At 35.8% G+C, this 26,684-nt stretch overlaps 1 protein-coding gene across 3 annotated transcripts; it reads right to left on the bottom strand.

The window, feature by feature from the left end:
* Positions 1-600: 600 nt before the first annotated feature.
* PCMTD2 (protein-L-isoaspartate (D-aspartate) O-methyltransferase domain containing 2) lies at positions 601-25,724 on the bottom strand. Of its 3 annotated transcripts, XM_051976834.1 has the most exons (7): positions 25,442-25,724; positions 23,243-23,275; positions 20,505-20,836; positions 13,157-13,259; positions 11,695-11,866; positions 8,059-8,182; positions 601-5,392 (listed from the first exon to the last, which is right to left on the bottom strand). In XM_051976834.1, exons 3-7 carry the CDS (start codon positions 20,809-20,811, stop codon positions 5,010-5,012), a joined length of 1,089 nt encoding a protein of 362 aa, XP_051832794.1. In that variant the 5' UTR covers positions 20,812-20,836; positions 23,243-23,275; positions 25,442-25,724; the 3' UTR covers positions 601-5,009. The 3 variants fall into 3 exon arrangements, with proteins under 3 accessions (XP_051832794.1, XP_051832792.1, XP_051832793.1); XM_051976832.1 differs by lacking the exon at positions 23,243-23,275 and having other exon boundaries at positions 25,442-25,721; XM_051976833.1 differs by lacking the exons at positions 23,243-23,275; positions 25,442-25,724 and adding an exon at positions 21,242-23,230.
* Positions 25,725-26,684: the final 960 nt, after the last annotated feature.

Below are 26,684 nucleotides of genomic sequence, written 5' to 3'. Positions count from 1 at the left end.
CAGGGCTAAGTGCTCTAACCACTGTCCCATTTAGTTGCCCCATGTGACTTATTTCAAAGAAAAACATAATACAGAATTGAAACCCAGAAAGTTTTGCTATGGAAGTAGGCTTTGTCAGTTTAATATAAGTCATTGGATTTTAGTATTCCAAATCTAATAACCAATATTCTTATTTAATATTCTTTCCTATAATTTATATTTTTCTTATGCCTGTGACTTGGGAGAAAAAAAAAACCCACCAACCTTTAAGTTTCACAGATGTCTGGAATGCACTTTACAATTCTATCATTGATAATAGTGTAAATCCCAAGGGCACAACATAATCTTAAGAGCAGAGTGTGAATATCAATGTGACCCATTAACCATACAATTCTTAGCTTTTATACTTTAAATAGATCTTTTGAGAGTACCAGTACAGCAACACTTCTGATCTCATTTATATTAGGATTACAAATATGAACACAATGTAATATTTCCCTAAGATTCTCCACACTTAAAGATTAAATGTTTAACCAGAAGTCTACTAACAGAGGACTAGGTTATGCTACTTATGCATTAGATAAGGGATATTTTTTTAAAATTCAATGGAAACATTAGCAGTACATTATATACAGCTTTTATTTGTAAAATGATATTCCAAGAAAAGGAACAGTTTTCATACTAGATCTAGCTAAATATCATGAACTAAATACCAAACACAGACAAGCAACTGTTGACATTAGGTGACACAAAAATATGTAGGGTTAGTTTTTAAAAACAGCAGCACTTTAGGTAAATAGGAAGTTAACAGTTATATTTCTGAGCCACATGTGTGGTTCTTTAGTGTGACATGACCAGCTCTGCAAAATCAGATTTCTGTATAATGTTACACCAGACACAGCAATAGACACAGGAACCAGGTGGCTTTTATTTAATGGTGATTACCCCTGTGGCCTCAAATAATCAACTGATGCCTTTTTTAATAGCTGACCTTCCAAGTTCCAGGGAGATTAGGAGTTAAATAGTCAGAATGGTACTAATTTTTATGGCAAGATATGTAGATGATTACATTTGAAATTCCTGAAACGGGGCTTAGTCTTTGGATAATTTGGGTAACCCTCCCTGTCTCTTGCCTGGCAATAATTATGTCACAGTAAGTTAATTTAAAGACATGATATATAGTTATCCTTTCTTTTCAGACTTAGACCAAAGAATAGAAACATAATTCAAAATGGTACCTGTAGGGCATTTACAGTTTACTAAAAAGATATGTGATATATGTATATGTATTTTATATACATATATGCATTTTTTACATTTTTCTAAACTATGTAAGAATTTCAAATTTTCACCTATTTCCCTTATTACATTAGATTTTTAAGGCTCTCTAAAATGCACAAAAATATCTTCTATGTCAAAACTGAATGAAAACAAAATGTTTAAACATTTTGCTTTTTAATATTTAAAGAAAAAAAACACCTCTGCATTTCTTAGCCTTAAAAAATCAAATGTAATTAAAAAGGCAAATGTAAATGTTTGAAGTTATATAATTATAAAAAAAGGCAGTGCCAAGAAAATCATGTTGAAAATACTAAGTGATGGCCATCTTTCCATTTTCAGGAAGTGCATTTTTGAAAGTTATTTAATAAACACAAAACAAGAGTGTCCTCCTTTGATATTCTCAGAGTAAAGTATACTGGATGACAAGATATGGTAATGAGTTAAAGTCTAGTTTTGTGGATGACCCCAGAAAAACAAGGATTTTTCATTGACCTTAGAAAATATTAAAACTGTGCTGGTGACTCAATTAATCCTTGCTTGCTTCCAATTAGCTTATTGCTGGTGAATCAAATCTGATGTGCTATTCTCCCTTTGAAGTGCATATTCTGAATAATACTGAAGAACTGAGTAATTATTCTAGTTATTAGCCTATCAAGTTCTTTAGAGGTATAATCTGTTTGCCTGTGCCAATGTCACATTAGTAAGTAATATCTTCAATTTCTACTGTGAATGAGTTTGAAATAAACTATTAATTGAATGGAAAAACAATTTCAGAAAAGAAGTGGAAACAAAAAATTCAGTCTAATTCTAGCATAAGAAAGTGGGTACAAACATAAAAAAAGGAATTTCACTAATTCTTCAAAAAGAGTAAGCTGGTGAAATTCTTTTAAAAATAGCACGATACAGAAGCAATGCTAAGAAGGCTAAAACGTCTCAACTGCATTTATTGATATATGATCTATACACTCATGTATATGAGCTCAATAAAATTCAGGTTTCATATTACTTGCAAGTTCCAGATCAATAAAATTGCTTTTTCTTCTTTCTATATACAAATTTTGATTTTCAACTTACATACTTAAGATTTATACATCTGAAATTTGCTTTGCACAAGTCTGTGACCTTACTACTTGTCAAGACTATGTCACATAATATTTAAAACATAAAAGCAAACAGAAGTCAGAAAACCAAGTTACAGTATACAGTATTCCATAAAAGGGCTTATAGACTATACAAAAACGTTATACTATCCTTAATCTGTGTAGAAACTGAAAAATAACCTATTATACTAACCTACAGTGCAAGTGCTTAAGCAGAGGAGAACCTTATTTACAATTCCCCTTTATTTTTGCACGCTCAACACCACACTATTTCAGTTATATATTACACTTAAAACTCTTCTATCAGTTTTTCTGTTTTGATAACAGCACAACTGGACATGAAAACACAAACTGCTTGAATATTTTGGTTTTTAAAATATAAAGGGAAAACCATTTTCTATGCATTTTAAAGAGCATTAAAAATCCTAAAATAATTAAAAGGCAAATGTGGTGAAATTTGAAATTCTTATATAATTATAGAAAAAATTTGAAGATAGCCAATGTAAGGGTATTAATTATATAACAAATTTCACAGATCTCAGATGAATATTTACTGCAAAGTGCTTATTATCTATATAAATTATATGTAAATGGCTATATATGTGTGTGTGTATTTTATATATATGCACATATATATATATAAAATCATCTAGTTCGTGTGTATGGAGGAATATATATGTGTATGTATATGTATATATGTGTGTATGTATACGTATACATATGTATATATACACACACATACCCATTTGTATCAATTAGATTTTTCTATACTAGGACCTGCAAGCAATCAACTGGTAATTTGAAAACTGAAAATCTTGGGAGATGAAAATTATGAATAACCTTGACACTGAACCAAAAGGCAAACGAGTATAACAACATGTAAAGTTTCCTTAACAGCCTAATTTTATGAGCTCAGGACCAGACATACCAACTTTTCTTTTTTATTTGGCTACACAGATTTTAATTTGTGGTGAAAAAATTGTCAGTACAGAGACTAAAGATCTATTGAGTAACTTTAGAAAATTAGCTACATCAACGGAGATCAGTTAGCACAGAGACACTTGAGTTTACCCTGCAATTTCAAAGAGCTACATAATATTTAATCACAAGACAGTCGATGTGAATTGTATGTTGAAATCTTAGACACTTTGAGAGTTTGCATTTACTGTATACATCTTAGGATAGTCATGCCTTTTGGGACATGTAAAAATGACAGTGAAAGAAATAAAAATGAACAAATACACTTTGGATCAAGCAATCTAATTCCAGTGTATCTCAAAAGTAGTCTTAAGATAATTGAAAGGTTTTTCAGTCAGATTATCTTGAAGATTAAACCATTTTCTTCACTAGTGTAGAAAGACTGAGAACTCTTTCCCCCTTTTACTTTTACACTCTTCATAATCTGGGAAAAGTATAATTTACAATTCACTGCAAGTTAAATTCATCTAACAACTAAAATTTTAAAGATCCATTTTTTAAGAAAAATTATTTAAAAAAAAGTCTAGTTTTGTTGGAACTATAAAAGCTAAATCTCATACTCTAATCTAGTTACAGAAAAATACTAAACTGAGGTCAAGAAAGCAGGGACTGTCTACAGGCAACATTGCCACTAATTACGTTCTGAGATTTTTCATCTTCTATACATTCTGAGGAATTGAATGGTCAATTGCCTCACAATGATATCAGTTTTCATTCTCAGGTCAACCATCAGGGTCTGTATTGCATATTCTTAAAAACACAAATCATGTTAACTTAGAGATAAAGAATCTGCGACATCTCTCAAAATAACCTTTCAGGAATTTCTAACACTATACTTGACAAAGTTTTCAGAACTTAGTTTGTAAACTGTTCAGACAAGAATCCATAAAGGATTTCACCTACATATGATCCCCACTATGTATAAACAAAGTTGGGAACTTTGCTATATTTCTGATTTGCTTTTTCTAATTAACATCACTATCTCTTTAGAAAATTTACAATCTGCAAACTCACAAAAACTTATCTATTTACTTATTTATAATCTAGTTAAACAGGCTTCTAACAATATTTTCCAATCTAGTAAACCATATGAGGAGTCAAACTCAGTGCCAATGATTAAAGGCAGATACCACTTAAATTCAGAATTCAAACCTGGAAATTTAGAGTATCGCCCCCAGAAGTGATTTTGTGTACTTGTAAAATTTGTGCTTTAGGTGGGGGTTTTGGAAGAAGCAAAATAATCTGAATCAGTTTTCATTTTAATTATACAATATATACTATTTTATGCAACTTTGTTGCAGAGTAGTCTTTAGGGTACTGCCTAGAAACTTTTAAAATGGAATTTAATTTTAAACCATAGCTGGAAGACAAAATAGCCTTTTTGAGGTGATTTTCTTTCCCCTCAATGGAAGAAATACGTTTCTAGGCAGTTTGCATTTACCAGGTCACTTTTTTTTTTTTTTAAAGGAAATCCTGCTATAAGATTAAAAGAAAATTAGCACACCACCAGGAAACTAGGAGAAAAAAATGAGGATGTTTAAGTATACAGCAGCCACATTCTCCAGCCAATCTATGCCAGGGGTGACCATGTTAACAGTTAGTCACATACATGTTGTCAGGCCCTCACCACTTCCCCCCTTATGTATCTTTTTCTTAATATAAATAGAAGACTTATTTTTCTCTGTAATAAAGCAGGTAATATTTCAAAGGATCAGGCAGGGGCAGACTTAAGACCTTTTCTCTCAGAAAGTTTACAGGAGGATCTGGCTTCATTTCAGGCACATTCTTTTCCTCCTCTTCCCTCCTTTCTTCTTCCACATCCTCACAATTGTTGTTATCATCAGAAGGGTTGGAAATGCGACTGGCAAAGACTTCTTTGTCCAAGAAGACAATAGTTTCCATTCGACGACGGCGAACTCGCCTTCGCTTAAACCTGGGAGGATTTTTCAGTCCATTTCCACTTTTGCTCATTGTTTCTTGATGAATTATCTTTTTAATAGTTCCTCGGATTGCAATTCGAGCTAAATCTTGGAGGCTACGAACAGCCAATGGAGCTATGATAAAGAAGAATTTAATCAAATATCAACAGGAATTCAGGAGAACAAAATTTAATGAGCTAATGGCTCACTCAAATATATGCAAATTAATTAATAGCTACACCAAAGTCCTGAAGGAAAGGCCACAAAAGTTTTATTAAGATCTTTTTAACACGGAAGAAATAAAATAATGGTGGAAGTTAAGCAGATCTAAATACATTAACCAGAAATAATCAGAATTCTTGACAGTATAAAAATACTCTAAAGATTATGGTAAAGGGGCTCCATTCAAGTTATCACAAGACAAACCTAGAAAGAATGGCTAGAGGTTAATGTCTATTAAAGTCTCTACTTGTATTATATAAGTAAAGAAAATAAAGGCAGAAGTCATTCTTGGGGCTGGTAAGAGTTCTGATACATACTAGCTTTGTGGTCCTAAGCAAATCATTTTAATGTTTTGACACAAAAGAACATTCTTTAAGATTATAAATTATAGAAAAATTTTGGATCTATATCTGTGGAGAAAATGTCTCTAAAAGGAGTTCCCTTAGCAAGAAAATCACAGGTCTAAACCAAAAAAAAAAAAAAAAAGACAAAGGAATGACAGACAAATAAGAGATATTATAGATCCATGAAGAACAAACCACTCCAAACTACCTGTATTTTCTTTTTCTAACATGATGAATAGTCTTAACAGGTCAGAATATAGATATTGTGTAATTGAATTTTATCAAGTTATCTGACAAATTCTCTCATGGCATCCTTGAAAATAAGAAAGAAAGAAAGAAAAGGACAGGCAAGGAGGATTTAAAACTGGCTGAATGACCACACTCAAATAATCACCATTAATATGTTGAAGACAATCTGTAGAGAAGTTCCTAGTGGATAGAGCTGACTCCTTGTCCCTTGATCAACAGTAAGTATCAGCAGCTGAGATAAGGATGAAGATGGCATGGTAATAAGATGTGAAAATCACTCCATATTAAGAGGTAAAACTACCTAAAGTCCAGATTCCTAACGAGGGGCCAAATCTAGTAGAGAATGATAGGAATAAACCAAGTTTTATACTTGCTTTAAAAAAAGTCAATATGCACAACATGGGGGAAGCTGGCTGTTCAAGTAATGTGAAAAAACTCTGTGAGGCTGAGTGGATCATACGCTCAAGAAAGCTAACAGAGCTTCCATCAGATAGATTCAATGATGAGAGGCACAATATCCAGGTAAAGGTGCTGAGGGTCTCACTTACCCCTCTTTAAAGGACATCTAGAGCAACGGATTCAGTTCTACACACCACATTTTTAGGAAGGATATTAATAAGCTGGAGAACATCCAGGAAAACGTACTCCAGCAGTCCTTCTTCCAATCTAGACCCTACTGATATTATGCTGGGAAATAATCCTAAGAAGACAGGGCTGTCCAGCCCAGCCTTCTCAATGGAAATTATCAATAGAAATGTCACAAAGAAGTGAGTATGTTTAGACTGGAAAATTTATATGGAAAATCAACTAACTGAAGGTCTATCATGTGAAAGAACAGGGTTAACCTTGTTCTGCTTGGCTTCAGAGGGCAGTAATGGGTGGGAGTGCACATAAGCTGGTACAGGGGAAAATGTCTTCCTGACTTTTAAGAGACGTCCAAAAGTGAAAGTGGCTGCCTCTGGAAAGAAGGGGTTTTCTTCATTTGGTGTGCCTATTTAGGTACAGATTGCCCTCTTAGGGTTCCCTCCAACTGTTAACATTCTGTGATTCTGGGTTAGTGAACTATATGGTCTGTCATTTTCTGTAGAAAACTTCTCTCTGTGTGTATCTCTGTGTCTCTTTCACACACAACACATATTCCACATCACATGAAAATTATTGAAGTAAATTCCATTTCCATGCTGAATTATAAGAAAAAAAAACAAATGGGGCTCTATGTTGTATCTTGTTTTAAACAGAAATATATATCACTTAGTTACAAAGATAGAGCAGTTAGTCAATGACAAGCAAGAATATTATGAAAAACCTGTATTTCTGTTTAGGGACGAGAAGTTTGAAAGATAACTGTCAAATAATCAATAATCAATAAAATGGCTCAATTAAAATGTGTTTAGTAAACATTAAATCTAATAGTCAATTCTATCCCTTTACTAAAGATAAGAGGAGGAAGAGTAAAAGAGGCAAAGGCAGTATTTAGTATGGGCACAACCAGATTGTTCTGTATGAACTCTATGGTGGATGAGAATTGGGACGATGGGGAGTGAGAATTAGGATGACCATCCATACATGGACCAGCAGAGTTTCTCTGTATCTGACTTTTTTATCTTGTAACTAACCACACTGTCCACTTCCCCAATCAATCTTAGGAATGTACAACTCCTGTGATTCTGTGAATAAATTCTTTTAGCTTTCTCACACTTTCTACTCTCTGTACCTTCCAACTTCACAACTCACAATGTATTCTCAAGAGGTTTATAGTAAGAGGGAAATTGGTAGTCTAGAGTGGGAAAGAAAGTGAAATCTGATGAGTAGGCAAATTCATATGAAACTCTGTCTAAAATTCAATGGCAATTAATTATAAATTTTTAAAAGTTTTCTAGTTGAAGACAAAATGTGATCCATGGTCAAAATTTTCAAATAATTTTTGTGCCAGTCCCTGATCAAACAGAAAAGAAAATTAAACCAAATACAGATCTTTGTACTTACGCAATTGTACAAGTCTTGACTTTCCTGAATCTGAATGACTGGGCTGGATCAGAGGAGCAAAAGAAACAGCCAAAATCTTTTTGGTTTCCCAAGCAGAAGGACCTGTTCGAGTTATTTTAGTCAGCTGTCCAAATACAAAATGAGAAGAGTTTTAAATATTTCACTAGTATGCAAGGAGTTTAAAACAGTTATTCTTAAAATCAAAAAGAAAATTAAAAAACAGATATATCCTTTGATCTGTGAGAATGTAAGCCCTCAAGTTTGTCTTGATATCCCTTGTGCTTGTGTAATTCTTGGCACATAATGGTACTTAATAAATGCTTGTTGATTGCCAGATGAGAAAGTCTAGCTAAATAAAAAATGATGAAGGGGCAGCTAGATGGCACAGTTGATAAAAGCACCAGGCCTGGAGTCAGGGAGACCTGAGTTCAAATATGACCTCAGACACAACACTTATTAGCTGTCTGATCTTGGGTAAGTCACTTAACCCCAAGTATCTGTCTAATACACACAACACACACACACTGAAAAAAAAAAAAAGTCAAAGTACAATCAAAAGATCATAGGTTTAGAGGAGGAAGGGATGAAAGAGATCATCAAATCCTTGATTTGACAAATGAGGTTAATGGGCTAGGAAAGTTAAAAGTCATTCTAATCAATTGAAGTATCTGAGGCAAAATTTGAACACAGTCCTTCCTAACTCCAAGTCAGCTACATTACACTGTTTCCCAAATAATTCAAATTTCCAAAGTGCCTTGAGGCTTACAAAAAGTTTTCCTCATAACCAAGTATTAATACTGCAATTCACAGACATAGAAAGCAAAGTTCAGAGAGATAAATGACTTGTTTCTATAGATACACAACTATGATGCATCAAATCCAGAACTCAAACTCAGATCGCTCTTTAACAGCATTAACAGGTGATCCTTATGGCTGCTAAAAATGACTCAATTAAAAACCTCATTACAATTATTTTAGCTTTAACATGGAATTCAGCCCAACCTTGGAATTATTTAAACAATGCTCTACTTATAACAGTCCTGTGATAGAGATCAACCAGTGTGCAATGATTCTGAATGTTCCCAGATTGCTAAACTAGGTCAGAGTACTATTTTGGCTCAGAAGAGGTATTTATGTGCAAGTCTTAGCTAATCAGATCCAAGCTAGTAAATAAATCCTCTAAGTAGATGAGATTATAAAAACTGCAAAGGTGAAGAAGACAAAATAGCTTTTCCCCCTGAAACTTCCCTATTGGTTAAAGAAAACATGATAGTTAATTTTACTTTCTGGAGTACAGTTAGATTGAAAGCTCATGTGGATAAAAAACAGAAGAATGAGTAGCTAAAAGAACTTTTATGGTAATATTTCATACTGCTAATGCATATGGTATCACAATGTTTTTGTTCAGAATATGGAGTCCAAGTACTTTCCAAAAAGCAACTTCATTTTGTTGTTTTTATTAGTGTCTTTTCTATTTACATTTTAGTCATAGCCAGAAATACTCCTCCCCTTAGTTAGTCTTTCCTAAGGGGGGAAAAAAAAACCCAGCTAAACAAAACCAATTGACATGAAAACTACATCCATGGTCTCTCCACTAATCTAAAGAAAGGAGGAGATACACATTTCCTTAATGTCATCTTTCAAGATCAAGATGGGTCATTATAATTACACAGTATTCAGCTTCCAAATAGCAACATTTTCACTGTCTTCTTGAGAATGTTAACAACATGCACAAGGCCCTTAGGAGTTTTAAAAGGAGAAATGGGTCATTAATTCATATTTTAGAAGTCTAGAATCATTAAACTGTTTCCAAGAAACATTATTTAAAATTACAACAAAAACTATACTAATGCAGTCTAGTAATTTAAAAGAAAATAAATTTATTTCTTCCTAAGCCTACTAATTATAAACTAAACACAATGTAAAGGCATATGTATTATCAACTACAATCACTTTTACGCTGTTTTGTTAACATATTTTGGGAGATGTGTAAGTTAGGTGGAGTTTGTAGGTCATGTCAAAACAAAATTTATCAATTTAAAAAACAATGTCTACCCAGAAAATGTTTCAGAAAATGTTAAATTTAAAACTGGACATCTTTATTCTACTGTGACAAAGGCAAACACATCTCAACATTTATTTTATCATTATTTCAATGGTCAACATTTCTAAAAAAGACATTGTTTTTACTAAGATCACAGTTTGTTATTTTTCTATCAAATAGAATAAGATGACTTCTTGGTCACTGGCAAAGCCAATGGACATTTTTCTGTCTTTGTATCATCAACTCTACCTCTCTTTCTGGATTTTCTGCTCTTAGAACTTCAGAGACTACTTTCATGAATATAATGGGAAGAGCATTTGGGGGTTAAAAAAAGTGGGTTCATATCCAAACTCTGTTCTTGCCTGTGGAATCTTCAGCAAAACACTTAGCCCTTCTGAATCTCAAGCTTTCTCACTAATAAAAAGATGCCCTCTTTCCAGCTCTAAATCTGTCCCTCCTAATCTTCAGTTTCCTGATCCTCTTCCTAATACCTTAATGCAGAAATTCTTCAAGAGTCCATCCTCAGTACTCATCTCTTTTTGCTCTTTGCTTTTCCCCTTGGCAATCTCATTGACTCTCTGTTTCAAGTATCGTCTCTCTTCAATTTATGTTTCCCTTTAACCCCTCCCTCAAGATGCAGACCCCATCTCTCTAAGTGTTTATAGTTCAATTTTAAATTTTTTTCTGAACTAAAACACTTTAAAAGAGTATGTACAAATATGTAGCAGATTACATAAAAAGGATTCTATGTGAAATTGTGAATCTTTATTTCATGCCACTTGCTTTAAAAAAAAAATGATAAATTCCACCCATTACTTAATTAATAAATGTTTACTGAATGTTGTGGAAAAGATCTGTCCCTAAAGGAATAAGAACATTTAAGAACACTGTATGCCTCTTAAAATCAGGTTTACTTAAAGGAACAGTATCTTTCTGATAAACATGAACAATAATGCTGTAATCATATTACCACTATGCTATATACAAAATTATTCATCAAAACAGAAAAGAATGAATACTAATAGTACAGCAGGAGTAATTGTTAATATACCTATATTATTCCTAGTTCCTGCAGCTTTTATAATGTGACTCATTTTTTTTTTTTTTTTTTTTACACTTCAGGATGCTTCTAACCATGTGTTAATTATTTCTGGCAGCTCATGATCCCAAGTCACATATGTAAATAGTATATTCTTAATTTTTTATTAATTTAATTTGTTATTGATAGTTAATTTACTTATATTATTATATAAATATACACAAAAGTATTACGTAAATATAAAGAAATATTTAATTAATTTATTTAAAAGAGTATGTTCAAATATATAGAATACATAAAATGGATTGTATATGAAACTATGAATCTTCATTTCATACCACTTGCTTTAAATTTAAACAAAAGTAGTAAATAATGTTCAAGTTCTTTATTTTTGAGGTACAATGCTCTTCAGAGTGAATCTGTAACATAATCCTGTATTTTAGTACAGCACAGATTATTAGTCTTTTCATGGCAAATGGTCTTTGAAGTACTTAATAATAAAGAAGGAAGAAAATGAGGGGATAAAGCACTAAACTCGTGAAAGTAAACTAACCTTTTCTTCTAATGGCATGACAAGAATTCCCCCAACTTTAAGTAAACTCTTCATGTAATCTTCATGTTCTTTTTGAACTCCAGCACCACAATAAACCCGATCATATTGAGTACAATCTGGAGAAATCTCCAGACAGTTGCCCGTAACAAAGGAAGGTTCACAGAATTCAAACCTGAAGGTGAAAAACATTTTATATACTTTGTTTATACTGCAAGTTTCTATAATACTAGCATTATTCTATCACTTCAACTGTCTTTAGCTTTAAATACACTTATATATCACTTTATAGCTTAAATAATCTTCCGAGATGCAACATGGTACAGGAAAGAAGCACTGGCCTGGGAGATAGAAGCCCTAGATGCATTCCCACCTCTGCCACTTTTTGAGTCAGGGGACCTTAGCAAAATCACTCTCCATTTGAGTTTGTTTCCTAGTTTATAAAATGGGGAGAGTGCCTTTATACAACCTATCTTTACAAGTCTGAAAATGCTAAATTTATAATATTATTTAAAGGAAGCCTACTTTATATAGGTATATAAGAAAAAACTGATGATTAGGGAGCAAAGTATCTTGTAAGTGGCAGAAGCTAGACTAGAAGCCTAATCTTTTGAGTCCAAGTCAGAAGCTCTTCCTGCTTTACTGCAAATACTCTCAGAAATCAAATATTTGGATATAGCCAGGATGCGAAGATAATGGACTATACTCTAAGGAAATAAAATCATGGAGTTATACAACACTAATAGAAAAGGCTACAGGCAAGAAATAAAACAGTTAAGCTGTTTATCCAAACATTAACTTATTAAAAATATATTTACTTTTAAAATATGTTGAGAATTCTGATAATATAAAGTACTACATAAAACCAAAAGTAGAAACATAACTTTGTTTTTTTAAAAATCCAATTACTATGGATATTTTTCTTATTTTATAATTAGATTAGTTTAAAAAAAAAACTAACAAAAAATCTTGAGAAGAAATTTCTTAAATCTCCTATAAGCAACTCTTAAAAAGTAAAACATTAGTGTTATTTCAATCATTACTAATAATTATTTGAAATAATAAGGTCTATTTATATCATTATATAAAAGTATATATATTTGTATATGTGTTAGAAACATATACAAACTGGGGAATAGTTTCGTTCCAGCATAGCAATACTAAGGACAGTTTGCAATTCATCTATGTCTAGGGCTCTACACACTTAAAACTGGAATCCCTTCAAAATACTGGATTTTCAAATCTATTGAGAGAATGAAATCCTGACTGACTTCTAAAACTCTTGATACTCTCAACTTAGCAACAAGGCTGCTAGATTCTTGTTTAGGATTTATTAGACAGGTGTGGAAAGTGAAAGGGACAATTTCTTCTTCTTCTTCTTCTTTTTTTTTTTTTTTTTTTACCATCAATTTGTTAAATTATAATTTACAAACTTGGATCCAGTTTAAAAAAAAAAAAGCCTTACTTGTCAAAGCTATCACTTGTTCTGATGAAAAAGTCCAGTTTCTGCTTGGCATATTCTATCACATCTGAATGAAGTTCTACCCCATGATTTACACCAAAAGGACCTAAAATGTTCAGGAATAAGAAAGTTATTTATAACCATGGCATGGTATTTCCACCCCCTTCCCCTCTCTGCCTTATTCTTTATCTATTTGATTCAACTGCAAAATATCCATCTTTTTATCATACTCAATTCAATTCAATACAAATCTCAGTGCCTAGGCACAGAACAAAGTGCTGGGGACAGAAAGACATGACAAAAAAAATCCTGTCTTTGAGGAGTTTATAGTCTATGATGAGTGGAGGGGAAGCAACAGATTATACAAACAAAATATATGTAATTCAAATAAAAAGAAATGTAGAAGAGGGTGAATTGGAGGGAATTAGGAAAGATTTCCTAAGGGACATGGCACTTGAGTTGAGCCTTGAATGGATTCCAAGAGGTATTGTTAAAAAATATTATTAAAAAAAATACTATAGTTCTAAATGCTAAATACCTAAATAGGCTTTCATTTTGTTTTTGTGTTGAAAGAAGCATTCTACATGGAACACTTGAAATAAAACAATACAAACATGTTTACCTTTTTATGACATTTCAATTCTTGTCAAAAAGCATTTAGCATTTTGTTATCATCTTTACTTGGAACTTTACAACCTTCAAGATCCTGAATGCTGAAATTCTTACTAAACCTGTTTATCTTCATTATCACGCCAAGAATCTCCTGATCTCTTCCTGTTTTCCCAGTTCTACCATAATTATTCTTATCTTCTCATAGCTTGAAGGTGACCCAGGGATACGGAGGAAATACAGCATAGTAGACATAGCTGGGGAAAAACTGGGTTCAAATCCTACACCTGATATGCACTATTTATATGATTGAACAAGGCACTTGAGTGTCCCAGATTAACTCTCTAGAAGACAAATTGTTGAGAAGATGCCACCCTGTGTTGGCAGTATTCAAAAAGTTGGACTCACCAATTGTTCCTATGCTAATGATAATGAAGTCCATACATGTATACACAATTAATACAATTTCCACTATCACCTTACTTTATTATCTCTTGATGGCAAGATTTGCCCCTGAGTTCTTGGATGCTCGGACCTGTCAAAGTCAAGCTCTAGTACACCCACCAAACTGAGTTTACCAAGGCTTATTGAAAATCGCTAGAGACACTTAGGACAGCTTGAAAAGTTTCAAATACAAGTATAGAAAGAATGACTAACATCAATAATCCAAAGATCTAGCTACATTTAGTTTAATCACCAAAAGGCTGGCCATTGAGTGATAAATACTTTTGATTACACATGTATTTGAATACATATGAGATTAATTTACTAAGGTGAAGAAGTGTTGAAATCTGTGTTGGTGTAGGTACCCTCTTTCTTTCTCTCTTTCTTTTTTCCATTGTGGTAGTCCAATAATTCGTATATTGCCTCTTCTGGAGCTATTTTCCAGTTGTTTTTCCAATGAGGTATTTTACATTTTCTCCTATTTTTTTCTTTTCTTTTTTTGTTTAACTGATTCTTGATGTTTCTTTTGAGTTATTCACTTCCATTTGTCCAATTCTAATTTTTAGTGAATTTTTTTCTTCAGTTAATTTTTTTTTAATCTTCAATTCTAATTGCTAGTGAATTATTTTCTTCAGTTAGCTTTTTTTATCTCCTTTTGACCAATTTTACTTTTAAAGGAGTTGTTTTGTTCATTAGATTTTATTTTTTCATTTCACCAACTTTTCAAGGAGTTGTTTTCTTCAGTGTATTTTTCCCATTGCACTAAATGGTTTTTAGCCTCTCTGTAATTTTTTAAACTTTTGATAAGCTTTTTATTTTCAAAATACATGCAAAGATAGTTTTCAACATTCATCCTTGCTAAATTTTATGTTCCAAATTTTTCTCCTCCCTTTCCTTCTTCCCCCCCTTTCCTAGACAGCAAGTAATCCAATACAAATTAAACATGTGTGGTTCTTCTAAACATATTTCCACATTATGCTGCACAAGAAAAATCAGATAAAAAAGGGGGGCAGGGGGAATGAGAAAGAAAAAACAACAAAAAAGGTGAAAATACTATGTTGTGATACACATTTAGTTGCCAAAGCCCTCTTTCTGGATGGCTCTCTCCATCACAAGTCTATTGGAATTGGCCTGAATCATTGTGGAAAAGAGCCAAATCCATCATAGTTGATTATCATATAATTTTGTTGCTATGTACAATGTTCTCTTGGTTCTATTCACTTTAAGTCTCTTTAGATTTTTCTGAAATTATTCTGCTGATCATTTCTTATGGGAACAATAACATTCCATTACAATCATATACCATAACTTATTCAGCCATTCCCCAATCGACGGGCAGCCAAGTTTCTAGTTCCTTGCTGCTACAAAAAGGGCTGTTACAAACATTTATGCATAAGTATGTCCTTTCCCCCTTACTAAATGTATTTAAGGAGTTGTTTTCTTCTGTCAATTTCTGTGTTTTCTTTTCCAAATTCTCCTACAATGTTCTCATTTCTTTTCCCCATTTTTCTTTTAACTCTCTTTAAAGATAGTTTTTCATTTCTTTTAAGAAAGTCTTTTGAGCTGGAGACCAGTTCATAACACCCTTTGAGGCTTCATATGGAGATGTTTTGCCTTTAGGGTCCTCAGGATTTGGGTTCTGTTCGTTTCTGTCTCCATAATAGTTATCTCTTTTTGCTTTTTTCCTCATTTTTAAAAGTTGAGATATGCTCTTAGGGCACAGGGAACAGGGGAGATTGTCTTGAGCTTCCCCTCCTGGGTGTCAGGGACTTCTCACTGCCCTAGGGCCAGTAATGCAGATTTTCCCATGACACCCCTGTAATGCTGAGGTTCAGGGATTCACTATTTGCCTTCTTTAGTTACATTGGAGATCTCACAGCTGGTCTGCTAACCCACTGGCCTTCTGAACCAGCATAAAGTACCTAATGTTGCTATATTTTAGCTTAGAGCCTTCCACTACATTCTCCACGTGGAGTCTCTCTACCGTGGGCCTCCCCATGCCTGTGTTGGGCCCTGTACAGTTGAGATAGACTTTTCCTGAAGTCCTTCCAAGATACTTTTGCTGGAAATTTGCATTCTAAATATTTATGGGTTCTGTCTCTCCAAAATCTGTTCAGAGGCTTGATCTAGTGTTGATTCTGAGGGAAGCCAGGAAGAACTCAAGCAAAGTCCTGTCTCCTCTCTGCCACCTTGACTTCACCCCCCCTTTCTGAAATATCTTAAGAAGCATTTATGGCATGAACTTTTATGATATCAATTAGTATAAAGCTAAATTCAGATTTAAGTAGCTCATTTTTAGGTGTACATATCCCTTAGCCTATTGGTTGTCCTTAACATTTAAACATTTTTAAAAAAAGTTTTCCCAATTACATGTCATCACAATTTTTAGCCCTGATTTTCTTAAGATTTCAAGTTCTGAATTTTTTTCCTTCTCTCCCTTCCTTTCTTCCAAAAAATGGAAGACAATTTGATATGGATTATACATGCACTACATGAAACATTTCCATATTAGTCACAATTGTGAACGAAGAAATAGATTAAAAGGAAAAAAAATACACAAGAAAATAAAGCAAAAACGTATACTTCAATCTGCATCGAGTCCATCAGTTCTTTATCTGAATATAAATAACATTTTTTCATTGGGAGTCCTTTGTACTTGTCTTGAATCACTGTGTTGCTGAGAAAAGCTTAGTGATTCAAAGCTGATTATCACACAATGTTGCAGATACTTTGTACAGTATTTTCCTAGTTCTGCTCATTATACTTTGCATCAGTTTGTACAAGTCTTTCCAGATTTTTCTGAAATCTGCCTGTTCATAACTTCTTATTGGACAACAGTATTCCCTTACACTCCTATGGCATAGCTTGTTCGTCCATTCCCTGATTGATGTGCACCCCCTCAATTTCTAAAATTTTGCCAACACAAAAAGAGCTGCTATAAATATTTTTGCACATATAGATCCTTTTCCTTTTTTTATCATCTCTTTGCGGGTACAGATCTTATAATGGTATTGCTGGGATAAGGAAGTAGCTGGTGCTGCTGGAGGCTGTAGGGGTTTGGCAGTTTAACTGGTGTTGAGCTGGGGTCCTAAAATTGGTGTCTGGTATATGTGCTGCAAGTTGTTTCCTGGGGGTTTCACTGAAGCATTTGGCTCTGGCCTGGTGGCTGCCTGTTTGCCTGGGGCTCCGCTGAAACACACAGAAGGGTCCTTGTTAGCTCTTCTTTGTTTGCTTTGGCAAGCTATCTGTTTGCCCAGTCCTGGTAGATCTCCAATCTGGAGTCTGTTCCCTGGCTGTGCTGAGGCACAGCGTGGTTCCTGGTATTGGCATTTGCCTGTCCCATCATACTGAGGCTGTGGACCTCCCACTGACTTGCTGACATGGGACCTGGGGCTGACTTATTGGGATGCTTTCTGAAGTGGACTGTGTTCACCTTTTATTCAAGCAAGACAGACTTTTCTTGCCAGTCTTCCAAGTTTCTTGGGCTAAAAGATTGTTCTTTGCTGATTCTGCTGTTCAAATGTTTGTTTGGGGGCATTATTTTAAGATTGTTTGGAGGTGAATATGGAAGAGCGATTCACTCTTCCATCTTTACAGTGATTCACTACTTACTCCACCATCTTGGCTCCTGGATATGGCCTCAATATTTTTATGTGAACCTAGTGATGGTATCTACTTTCTACTCAATTTTGCAATTGTAGTAATAAAAAGGAGAATTTCATAAGCCAACAGTTACAAAATGACAGAATTATGGGATGATGAATTTTCATAAGGATAACAGCACTCACATGAAGAAATAAGGACATAGGGAATTTTAGTCATTAAAAATCTATTATATTATACTTGCTTATGTCCTAAATAATTAATATAGACAGGAAAACCAAAATAATTTTTAAATGGTCAGTTGAAATGGAACTAGCCTCTAATCTGTGGGTGGCCAAAGTCAAAACACAGCAGGCTAGACATAAGAGAGTAAGGACACAAACAGAAATTTAATTAATTTCAGAGTGAGGAAAATGACACCTGCAGGTAGAAGCCCACCTCCTAAGAAGAGGACTTATAGATGCTAATAGTGGGGGGCAAACACTTAGATACATGAGAGAAGCTGGCCCACAACACAATCATCCTTAGAGCATGAGATAGTTCTCATAGTTAGCATTTCTTGGGACAATACAGATGTTCTTGGGTCCCATGGGAACAGCCATTGTCTCAAGGCTGGGTGGTCATGGCCACCCTATGGGGTACAGAACCAGAGTTCTGTGATGCTACCTGTCAATGCCAAGGAACAGGGATTGTGAACATGTGATGGGCAGCCCTGAGAAATAAGGGGAGCAAATATCTTAGTACACATTTGGTGCTGTTCCAAATAACACGCTTTGCTGGGGGTGATGCTATCCAGAGCACAAAGCTTGGGGCTCAAAGAAACAAGTTATCTCCAAAATCCTTTGACAAGATAAACATATCCTCACAACACCACCTATATGTTAAAAAGCCCAAATCCCCATTTGAAAAAAATGCTACTGAAACAATAAAATCTAAAGTCATTACAACAGAACATTGTAGCCCTCCTTATTGTTCCTCTCCCTCTAAATAGAATATAAACTCTCTGAAAGCAGGAACAATTTGTGGGCATTTGTATTCCTAGGACTTAGCACAATTTCTGGCATAAAGTAGACATTTAATTAATTCCTGGTAACTGAGATAGCTAGATAAAATGAGTCTGAAGAAGAACTTAGAAACTTAAAAAAAAAAGTTATCATTAATACTATTTTTGATCCATTAGAGTGAGGTTGTAAGCTTTTAATCTATGATTCACCAGTTTTCTTTGGAGACAGAAGATATAGTACACATCTGGGCAGCTGCTGGCCAGCTTAAGAGGTTCACTGGTCATTGGCTCTCCTCCCAAGAAAATGGGCTACATCCAGTCCTACTAGATTTCAGATCTCTGAAGGCAAGGATCTCAGCTAATTCACTGTTGGGGTTGGTTGGGTTTTGCTTTATTTTTGTTTTTTAGAAGATAGCATTTAGTAGTCAATTACACGTTAGTTGAATGAATCTTGAATAAAATACAAAACAAACATTTAGTAAGCACCTACTATATCTAGGGCATTGTGTTAGTTATTGGAGGAAATGTGAAATTTAGAACAAGCAAAGTTTGATACCTTTTAAGAAGCTTATGATCTAATAAGTCACCAAGAGATGTAGTTATAACTGTAATCAGTGAGATAATGGGCAGAAGTCTATTAGTAATGAGGGGCTTAGGAAAGGTTTCATAGAGAAGGTGGTATTTAAATTAGGTTTTAAAAGAAGGGTAGGAATTCAATAAGCAGGGAAAGGGATATCATTTTTAGTCCAGGGACAAACTTAAGCAAAAGCACATTGCCAGAAGAGCTTGGTAATCATTCAGGGGCAGGGAGTTGTCAATTCTGGAACAAAGAATATAGAGAAAAGAGAAATATAAGATAAGAGTGGAAAGAAAGGATGGCACCAAGCTATGATAGCCTTTGAATAACAGGTAAGAGTATTTGAATTTTAAAAAGCAAGCAGCAGGGAGCCACTAAACATTTTTGAGCAAAGGTCTGACAAAATATGGACATTAGAAGGATAATACTAGAAGAAGCACAAAAGATGAATCAGAGGCAGGAAAACTTATAAAGAAGGCAGTCTGCCAATAGTCCAAATGGTTCATAATATAGGTCTATACTTGGGTGATGGAATTAACTTAACATTATGCCTGCCTGACACACAGTAAATTTTAAGTACATCCTGAATAACTGATTGTTAAGATGATTGGATATGGTAATGCAAACAATACATCAGTGATGAGTCTGAACATATGAATGAAATAATAGGCAGAAATAGGTCAAATGGAGAACTATGTATATGTGGAAAAATAATGAGTCTGGCTTATGACATCTTTTGTTTGAAATACTACTGGGTCATCCATGTGAAGATGGCCTGTAGGAAGTTGAAAATATGGGCCTAAAGCTCAGGAAAGAGAGGCTAGGACTAGAAATATAGATTTGGGAGTCACCTATAGTAGAAGTGGAAGTTAAAGCTCTGAGAGTGAATTAACATGGCAAGAAAAAGAATAGAAAAATTACAGTAAATTGTAAAATTTGGGCATGAACAATGGAAAATAATCAACGATTCCCTTCCCCCACAAGGACTTTATGGCCAATAACATGCCCAGTAGCTTATATTCCTTTTATTTTAAAAAGATACTTATTGTACTTTAAAATAAATAGTATTGGCAGAGAATAAAGAAACCAGTCATATTCCTATATATATTCCTTACCTAAAATGAGTCCAACCATAGAACTGAGATAACCAGTGCCACTACCCAGATTCAAGAATGAAAGTCCAGGTTGTAGATCCAGAGCTTCCATCACTTCTGAATATATGCATGGGGCAGAAAGATGAATATTGCCATGTTTCCAGGCTAAGTCTTTATAGGCATTATCTTTAAATTCTTCAAGATAGTAGTCTGCACGGTCAATAGCTCGGAAGGCTTGCTCTACCAGCTCTGTTCGGATATATTGTGCTTCTTTCAAGTTATCTATTAGCTCATCATTGTCTTCTCCAGCACTGACAGCACCTCCCATTTTCAAGGATAATGCTTAGGAAGAGCTATAATTACAAAGGGAGTAAAGGAAAAAGATGTAAGACAAAGAAGACATGAATAAAAGTTCTGAATACGTAATTAAGTTATTACAGAGTAAGACCTTTCATCAAACTGGAAAAGGGGGATAATTCTATCAAGCAATCTATTCAATGTATTTACCAGATATGGAAAAAGATTAACTTAGGTGATTCTAATCTGAATTTTAAAGACTTACTCTCTTTCAGTAAGGGATATGATAAATATTATGCCACATCAAATTCTGATAAATACTTTCCAAGATACGCAGAATCCATTTCAAGACCAACTCTGACTACTCATGGCTATTCAATACCACAATTATTTATAATTATTAACAAGATGTAATATTCTGTATTCCCCTTCTAGCTTTTTGAAGTGAAAAATATACCCACCTTACATTCTTTCCAAGTGTCTTGAAGAAAAACTACAGAGAACCTTGCCTTCTGAGTCCAACAACTAGTATACATACATAGTACAAATGGAAAATTTTTCTTAATTTATATTCCTTCTATAAAAAAATGAAAAATTTCCCTTCCTAAATTATCTTTATCCCATTAAAGTAATGGCTTTATGTGACAAATACAATAGCATTTTTTTTTAACAAAAGATTTGCTTTCCATAATTTGATAAAAAAACAAAAACAAAAACAAAAAACTAACCTACCAAGATAGATTATCATGCATATCCATAGAATTTGTTCATGTATTGTTAATATACTTTAATATTGTTTGTTGTTGTAATTACTCTCTCTATTTCTGAAAGTACAATGTGAATAAAAGACATCCAAATGAAATATCTGCAAGTTCTGACAGTAGGGGTTAGAATTTCCCCCTCAGAATAAAAATAAAAGCTGGCTATCTATAATGATTCTTCCATATTATTTAAGTACATTAAAGATGTTTCAAAAGCTCTACAAGTATGTTGCTAAACATGAATTTCTGTCCATTTTTTTGCAATCAGATTTTAATTATAGTTAATATTGTTCACAATCAAGATTTATAACTCATTAGTACTCCTTCAAAAAAAATTACAAGAGGCTGCTTTTCTGTTTTTTCTTAAGGCTATTTTCTTAAGGCTATGGTCAATTAGTTCATTTGATTATGATGCATTTGATTCTCTCTGAGTCAGCTTCATATGCAGAAAACTGTTCTATTTTCAATCTCAATGAGCAACTTTGTTGTATTTAAGAAAACAACATGAGGTGACCCTGATGATGCTTTTTCCAAGTTATGGCTTTAACAATTACTTTATTTTATAACTAATACCATTAGTTATCTTTAACTTCTAAAATCATAAAATCAAGCTCCAATATGACCTTTCTTAACTAAATTAAAATGCTTTTCCTCAGATCCTGCTTCCTACAAATTATGCCAAGTTCAATTTTCAAGGCATTATTTTATACCATTATTTCTATGATTTAGTAATACAACTGGACAAAATATAATGGAAAACCAATCCAACTGAACATTACAAGACCATACACCATGGTCATACTATTACATACTGTATCATGTTTTTTCATTTCGAAATTTTCCTCTGAGCCCTCCAAAAATCTACTTTTCCTAACTTTTTAAGTCAAATTATAATTCCAATTTATAAAAGCTATCATTTTTTATAACTTCTCCAATTTCTGAAAACCTCTTTATCCAATATGTTTCCATGACTCGGAAGTCACAGAATGTCAAGAGTTGAAAGGGATATCAGAGGTCATCTGGTCCAGTTCTCACTTGCACAGAAATTCCTTTTACACTATCCCAAGTTAAGTAGTTATGCAATTTGTGGGTGAAGACTGTCTAGTAAAAGTGACTTCATCATCACTTGAGGCAACCTATTCAATTCTTGGACAGCTCTAATTGTGAGGAATTTTTTCCTAACATTGAGCCACAAACTGTCTCTGTAATTTCCATTCTTTTCTTTGCTCCTACTTCTGCTGCCTGGATCAGTCAGTCAATAAGCATTTTAGCATTTACTGTATGCCAGGCACTGTGCAAAACAACATTCATGTTTTATAGCCTAAACCTTTCAAAAACATGTTTCCCTTAAGACCTTTCTTCTCCATACTACTTCCTTCAATCAATACTTTTATGATTTGGTTTTTAATTTTCTCAACATCACCCTCTTCTGGATGTTGTCCAGTTTGTTAATGTCATTCCTAAAATGTAATTAGACGCCCCTCCCTCCAACTGAACATAACACTCCAAATGTAATATGACCAGGGCAAGACAAAACAGGACTATTACTTCTTTGGAGGCGGACAGAGTATTTCTATTAATGTAAAGTAGTCTAAGAACACATTGGTTTTTTAACTGCCAAGATACACATTTAACTTGTATAACTTTAACTTGTAAGCTTGTAGTTCAACCAATTTCTCCCAGATTCTTATAGTGTCGTACCATTGTCTCCCACAGGAAAAAATTGCATATAAGCTGAAAAAAAAAATAAACCTGTTGTCATATTCTAGTAGCTAACAAAAAAGAATAACAGAGGACTTGTTTCTATATATCTCTAATAGCCAATCCTAAATTAGGAAGTTAGTAAAATATTCTCCTACGTAGTACTCCTATAAAACCAAAAATGACTTACTCCCTAAAACTATTCAATTTCTTTTCTTCTTAAAATGCTCAGATTTCATTCTAACAAATTATCTTGATATCAATGTTCTACATCAATTCTCCAAAGCTCAGGTGTTTCTTTGGAGCTCAGCAGTATTCATTATTTTGAATTTTGTGGCTAAACAGCAGTAACTTAGAATAAACCTAAGAATCAAAGCAACCAATTTTTAAACAACAGAGCAAGAGATTTTAATCAGCTATTTAAAAGAACAAATTTAAATAAAAAAATCCACTTGCTATAGCATCTTCTTTTCTTAATAAACTGGGCCTTTAAAAAATTTAATAAGTAATGGTAGGATGTATTTTTGGAGAGGAGTAAAAGGAGGAGAGTATGTAAGTGGAAGGTCTCCAAAAGTTGTTGGGTTTTTTTTTTTTTTAATGCAATCTGTAACCCTTCAGGATTTAAAAGAGATTGTATTCCAAATTCTGCAAAGGCCTAAATGTGGATTAAGAGGTCCTTTTAATCATGCAGGCATCTTCAATCGGTTCATTTAATTAAAGCCTTTAGACAGATATAATCAGTGACCCTCTCAACAGTTGACTAGAGCTACCCTTACCAAAGTTGGTTGTTAAATCTCCAAATTTTTCCCGTAATTTCTCAGATTTCCATCAGTTACTCTTTACAGAATTAATATGTTCGAATTATTATAAAACCTTGTGAAAAATGCCTATTTTAAGGGTGGCTGCCTTTCATTGACTCTTGCAGTTGAAGAAAGTAAAACATTTATGTATTAAAAGGGTAGAGGATCCTACTGAGTGGAAACTCCCACCCCGAACCTTCCACCTTCCACCAAACAATCCATATCGAGGAAAAACATCTTTAAGAACTTAAAAGCAGCATCAATTATTTCAAATCTTGAGGTAATTTAACTGTCTTGACAAGCAAGTCAGAGAAAAGTCAAGAACTAACCTGGACACTTTATTCAATTATTTTCAAATCTAGAAGTGATTTAACTGTCTCAACTAGGTCACAGAAAGCAAAGAACTACTATACGCTTTGTTCCCAATGCTCAAAGAAAACGGTGCCTGGAGAGGCCCGCCTTTGTGCACAGGATGGGTGGCAAGCAGGTACCCTTGTGCCGGCTTGGGGGCAGCTGAGGGAGCAGCCTCGGCAGGGGGCAGCTGAGCTCCTAGGGAACGTCTCAACATCTGGGCAGGGATTTAACCAGAGCTAGGAAAAACCTGCGGGGGCCGCACCACCTGGTCGGCTAAGCAGCTGGCTCGGGGCTGTTTATCCTAGTAACCAAAACCTGCTCTCAGCAGCCCCCAGAGCAGCAGATGCGTCCGGCCACTCAGCAGGGAACTGCCAGAAATCAAGGGCAGGTGGGAGGGGGAAGCGCACAGCACTAGGAATCCCAAGTGCAGGGTTCGAATCCCGGGTCTGCCCTGTTTGACCTTGGGTAAAAAGGGAATGCGCCAAGTTTCTCCAAGAGGGCTTTGAAATGCAAAGGACCCTGGAAAGGTTAAATCCCTCCTCTATAATTTAGCACAGGGAGCGACCTTGGGAAGTCAGTCACCTCTCCAGTCGGGTTTTGCTGTAAGGGACCCGTTATTTCAAGAGCGTACGTACGGAACTCCCACTAATAAAAACGACTCGAATGGGAACCGCAACTTTTTTTAGAGCTTTGCCCAGGTTCAGGTCCAGAGAGGTAGAGTGACTTGCCCAGGGTAGCACAGCCAAATTTGTCAACGGCGGGACTCGACACCAGCTCTCCACCCACAATACCGCGCTGCAGAGGGAGAAGGTCCCTGATTTCGCTGCGAGCTCGCTGGACTGGGGGCATCCCCGCGGTGCCCCGGAGTCCACCAGCGGAGCCCGCCCTCGGGCCCGGGGAAGAAGCCCCCACGTCGCAGGGAGTGGGGTTGCTAGGCAGCGGCACCCTCCAAGCCCGCCTCAGGGGCGGCCGCCTCCTCCCCGCCAGCCCCGGGATCCCGCCCCCGGGCGTCCGCAGCCCTCGGCGGCCTGGCCGGCGGCTCTACCTCGGGCCTCGGGCGGAGATAGGGCCTGCGCTGGGCTGAGGCCTGGAGGTCCTCGGGTCTCGGCGCTTGCTGCCCCGCCGGGGCCTGGCCCCGGCCCAGGCGCCCGAGGGCTCGCCTCCCAGGCTCCTACAGTCCGGCCCCGCCCCGATCCACCCGACCCTGCCCTCAGCGAGGCCGCCCCCTGCCCCCGATCCGGGCTCCGGCGCTTCCGTCAGCCCCTCACTCAGCCCCTTGATCGCAGCGTCCGCTCCGCCTCCCACCGACAGCTGTAAACATCCGCCCGGCTGACCCCGGGGGTCGCCAGTGCGCCTGCGCCGCGCAACCGCTCAGGCTCGCGTGGGGGAGGCAGCTCAAGGACTCGGAGCGAGGGCGGTGCGGGGAGAAGGAGGGGGCAGTTAAAGGGGAGGGCCGCGGAATCTTAAAGGAGAAGCTGGTGTCTTTGCCGGAAAAAAGAGCATGCGTGGGATTTGGACGAGGTGGGGGTGGGAGCGAGCGGGGGAAGGGGGCGGTGTTCTATAGATGTAGCCTTCCCCTATTGGAAGCGGGATTGTGACACGCCCCTCTCCACCCCATCCAGACCCTCCTGTCACAGAATGTGAGTCGGTAGGGACTTCGAAGCGGATCTTGCTACTCTCCAGGCTCAAGTCCCAGCCCTTTCAGCTCTCATTTTAACGAAGTTTTTCTTTAAATCCCGCTGAAACCTGCCTTTCTGCAACTTTCTTTTGCCTCCGGTTATACACTCTGGCTAAACCCTTTCCCCCTAAATCAGTTCTTTAAATATTTGACCTCAGCTCTCACGTCCTCCCTGGAGCCTTACCTTCTTCTGACATGGCCAGTGACACGTTTTCCCGTTCTTTGCTCCACCTCTGGAGCATCTCTTTTGTCCCCTTGACCCTTTCCTTAAATGTGGCAGCCGGGTTGTAGTGGGAAAAGATCTGGATTTATAACCTGCCTCGAAACGTTGTGAAGATTAAATCTTGGCAAACCAACGCTCGCAGGGGTCCTCAAACTTTTTAAATAGGGGGCCAGTTCACTGTCCCTCAGACTGTTGGAGGTCTGGACTATAGTAAAAACAAAAACTTTATTTTGTGGGCCTTTAAATAAAGAAACTTCATAGCCCTGGATGAGAGGGAAAAGTCCTCAGCTGCCGCATCTGGCCGGTGGGCCGTAGTTTGAGGATCCCTGCGAGAAATGTGAATTGTCATCGTTATTTGGAGTTAGTCCCAGTTAACTAGCATTTACA

The sequence above is a fragment of the Antechinus flavipes genome, chromosome 2, assembly GCF_016432865.1.
Source record: "Antechinus flavipes isolate AdamAnt ecotype Samford, QLD, Australia chromosome 2, AdamAnt_v2, whole genome shotgun sequence".
NCBI classification, from domain to species: Eukaryota; Metazoa; Chordata; class Mammalia; order Dasyuromorphia; family Dasyuridae; genus Antechinus; species Antechinus flavipes.
Note: the sequence above shows the minus strand (reverse complement) of the source record. Positions and strands in the feature narration are given on the sequence as shown.

What these genes read in the sequence shown, in the direction of transcription:
- PCMTD2 (XM_051976834.1), bottom strand. Translation starts at nt 20,811, where the DNA reads ATGGGAGGTGCTGTCAGTGCTGGAGAAGACAATGATGAGCTAATAGAT. An exon ending in TATGGTTGGACTCATTTTAG is followed by an intron (nt 13,260 to 20,504) that starts GTAAGGAATATA and finishes TGAACATTTTAG; the next exon opens with GTCCTTTTGGTGTAAATCAT. An exon ending in ACAAGTGATAGCTTTGACAA is followed by an intron (nt 11,867 to 13,156) that starts GTAAGGCTTTTT and finishes TTTCACCTTCAG; the next exon opens with GTTTGAATTCTGTGAACCTT.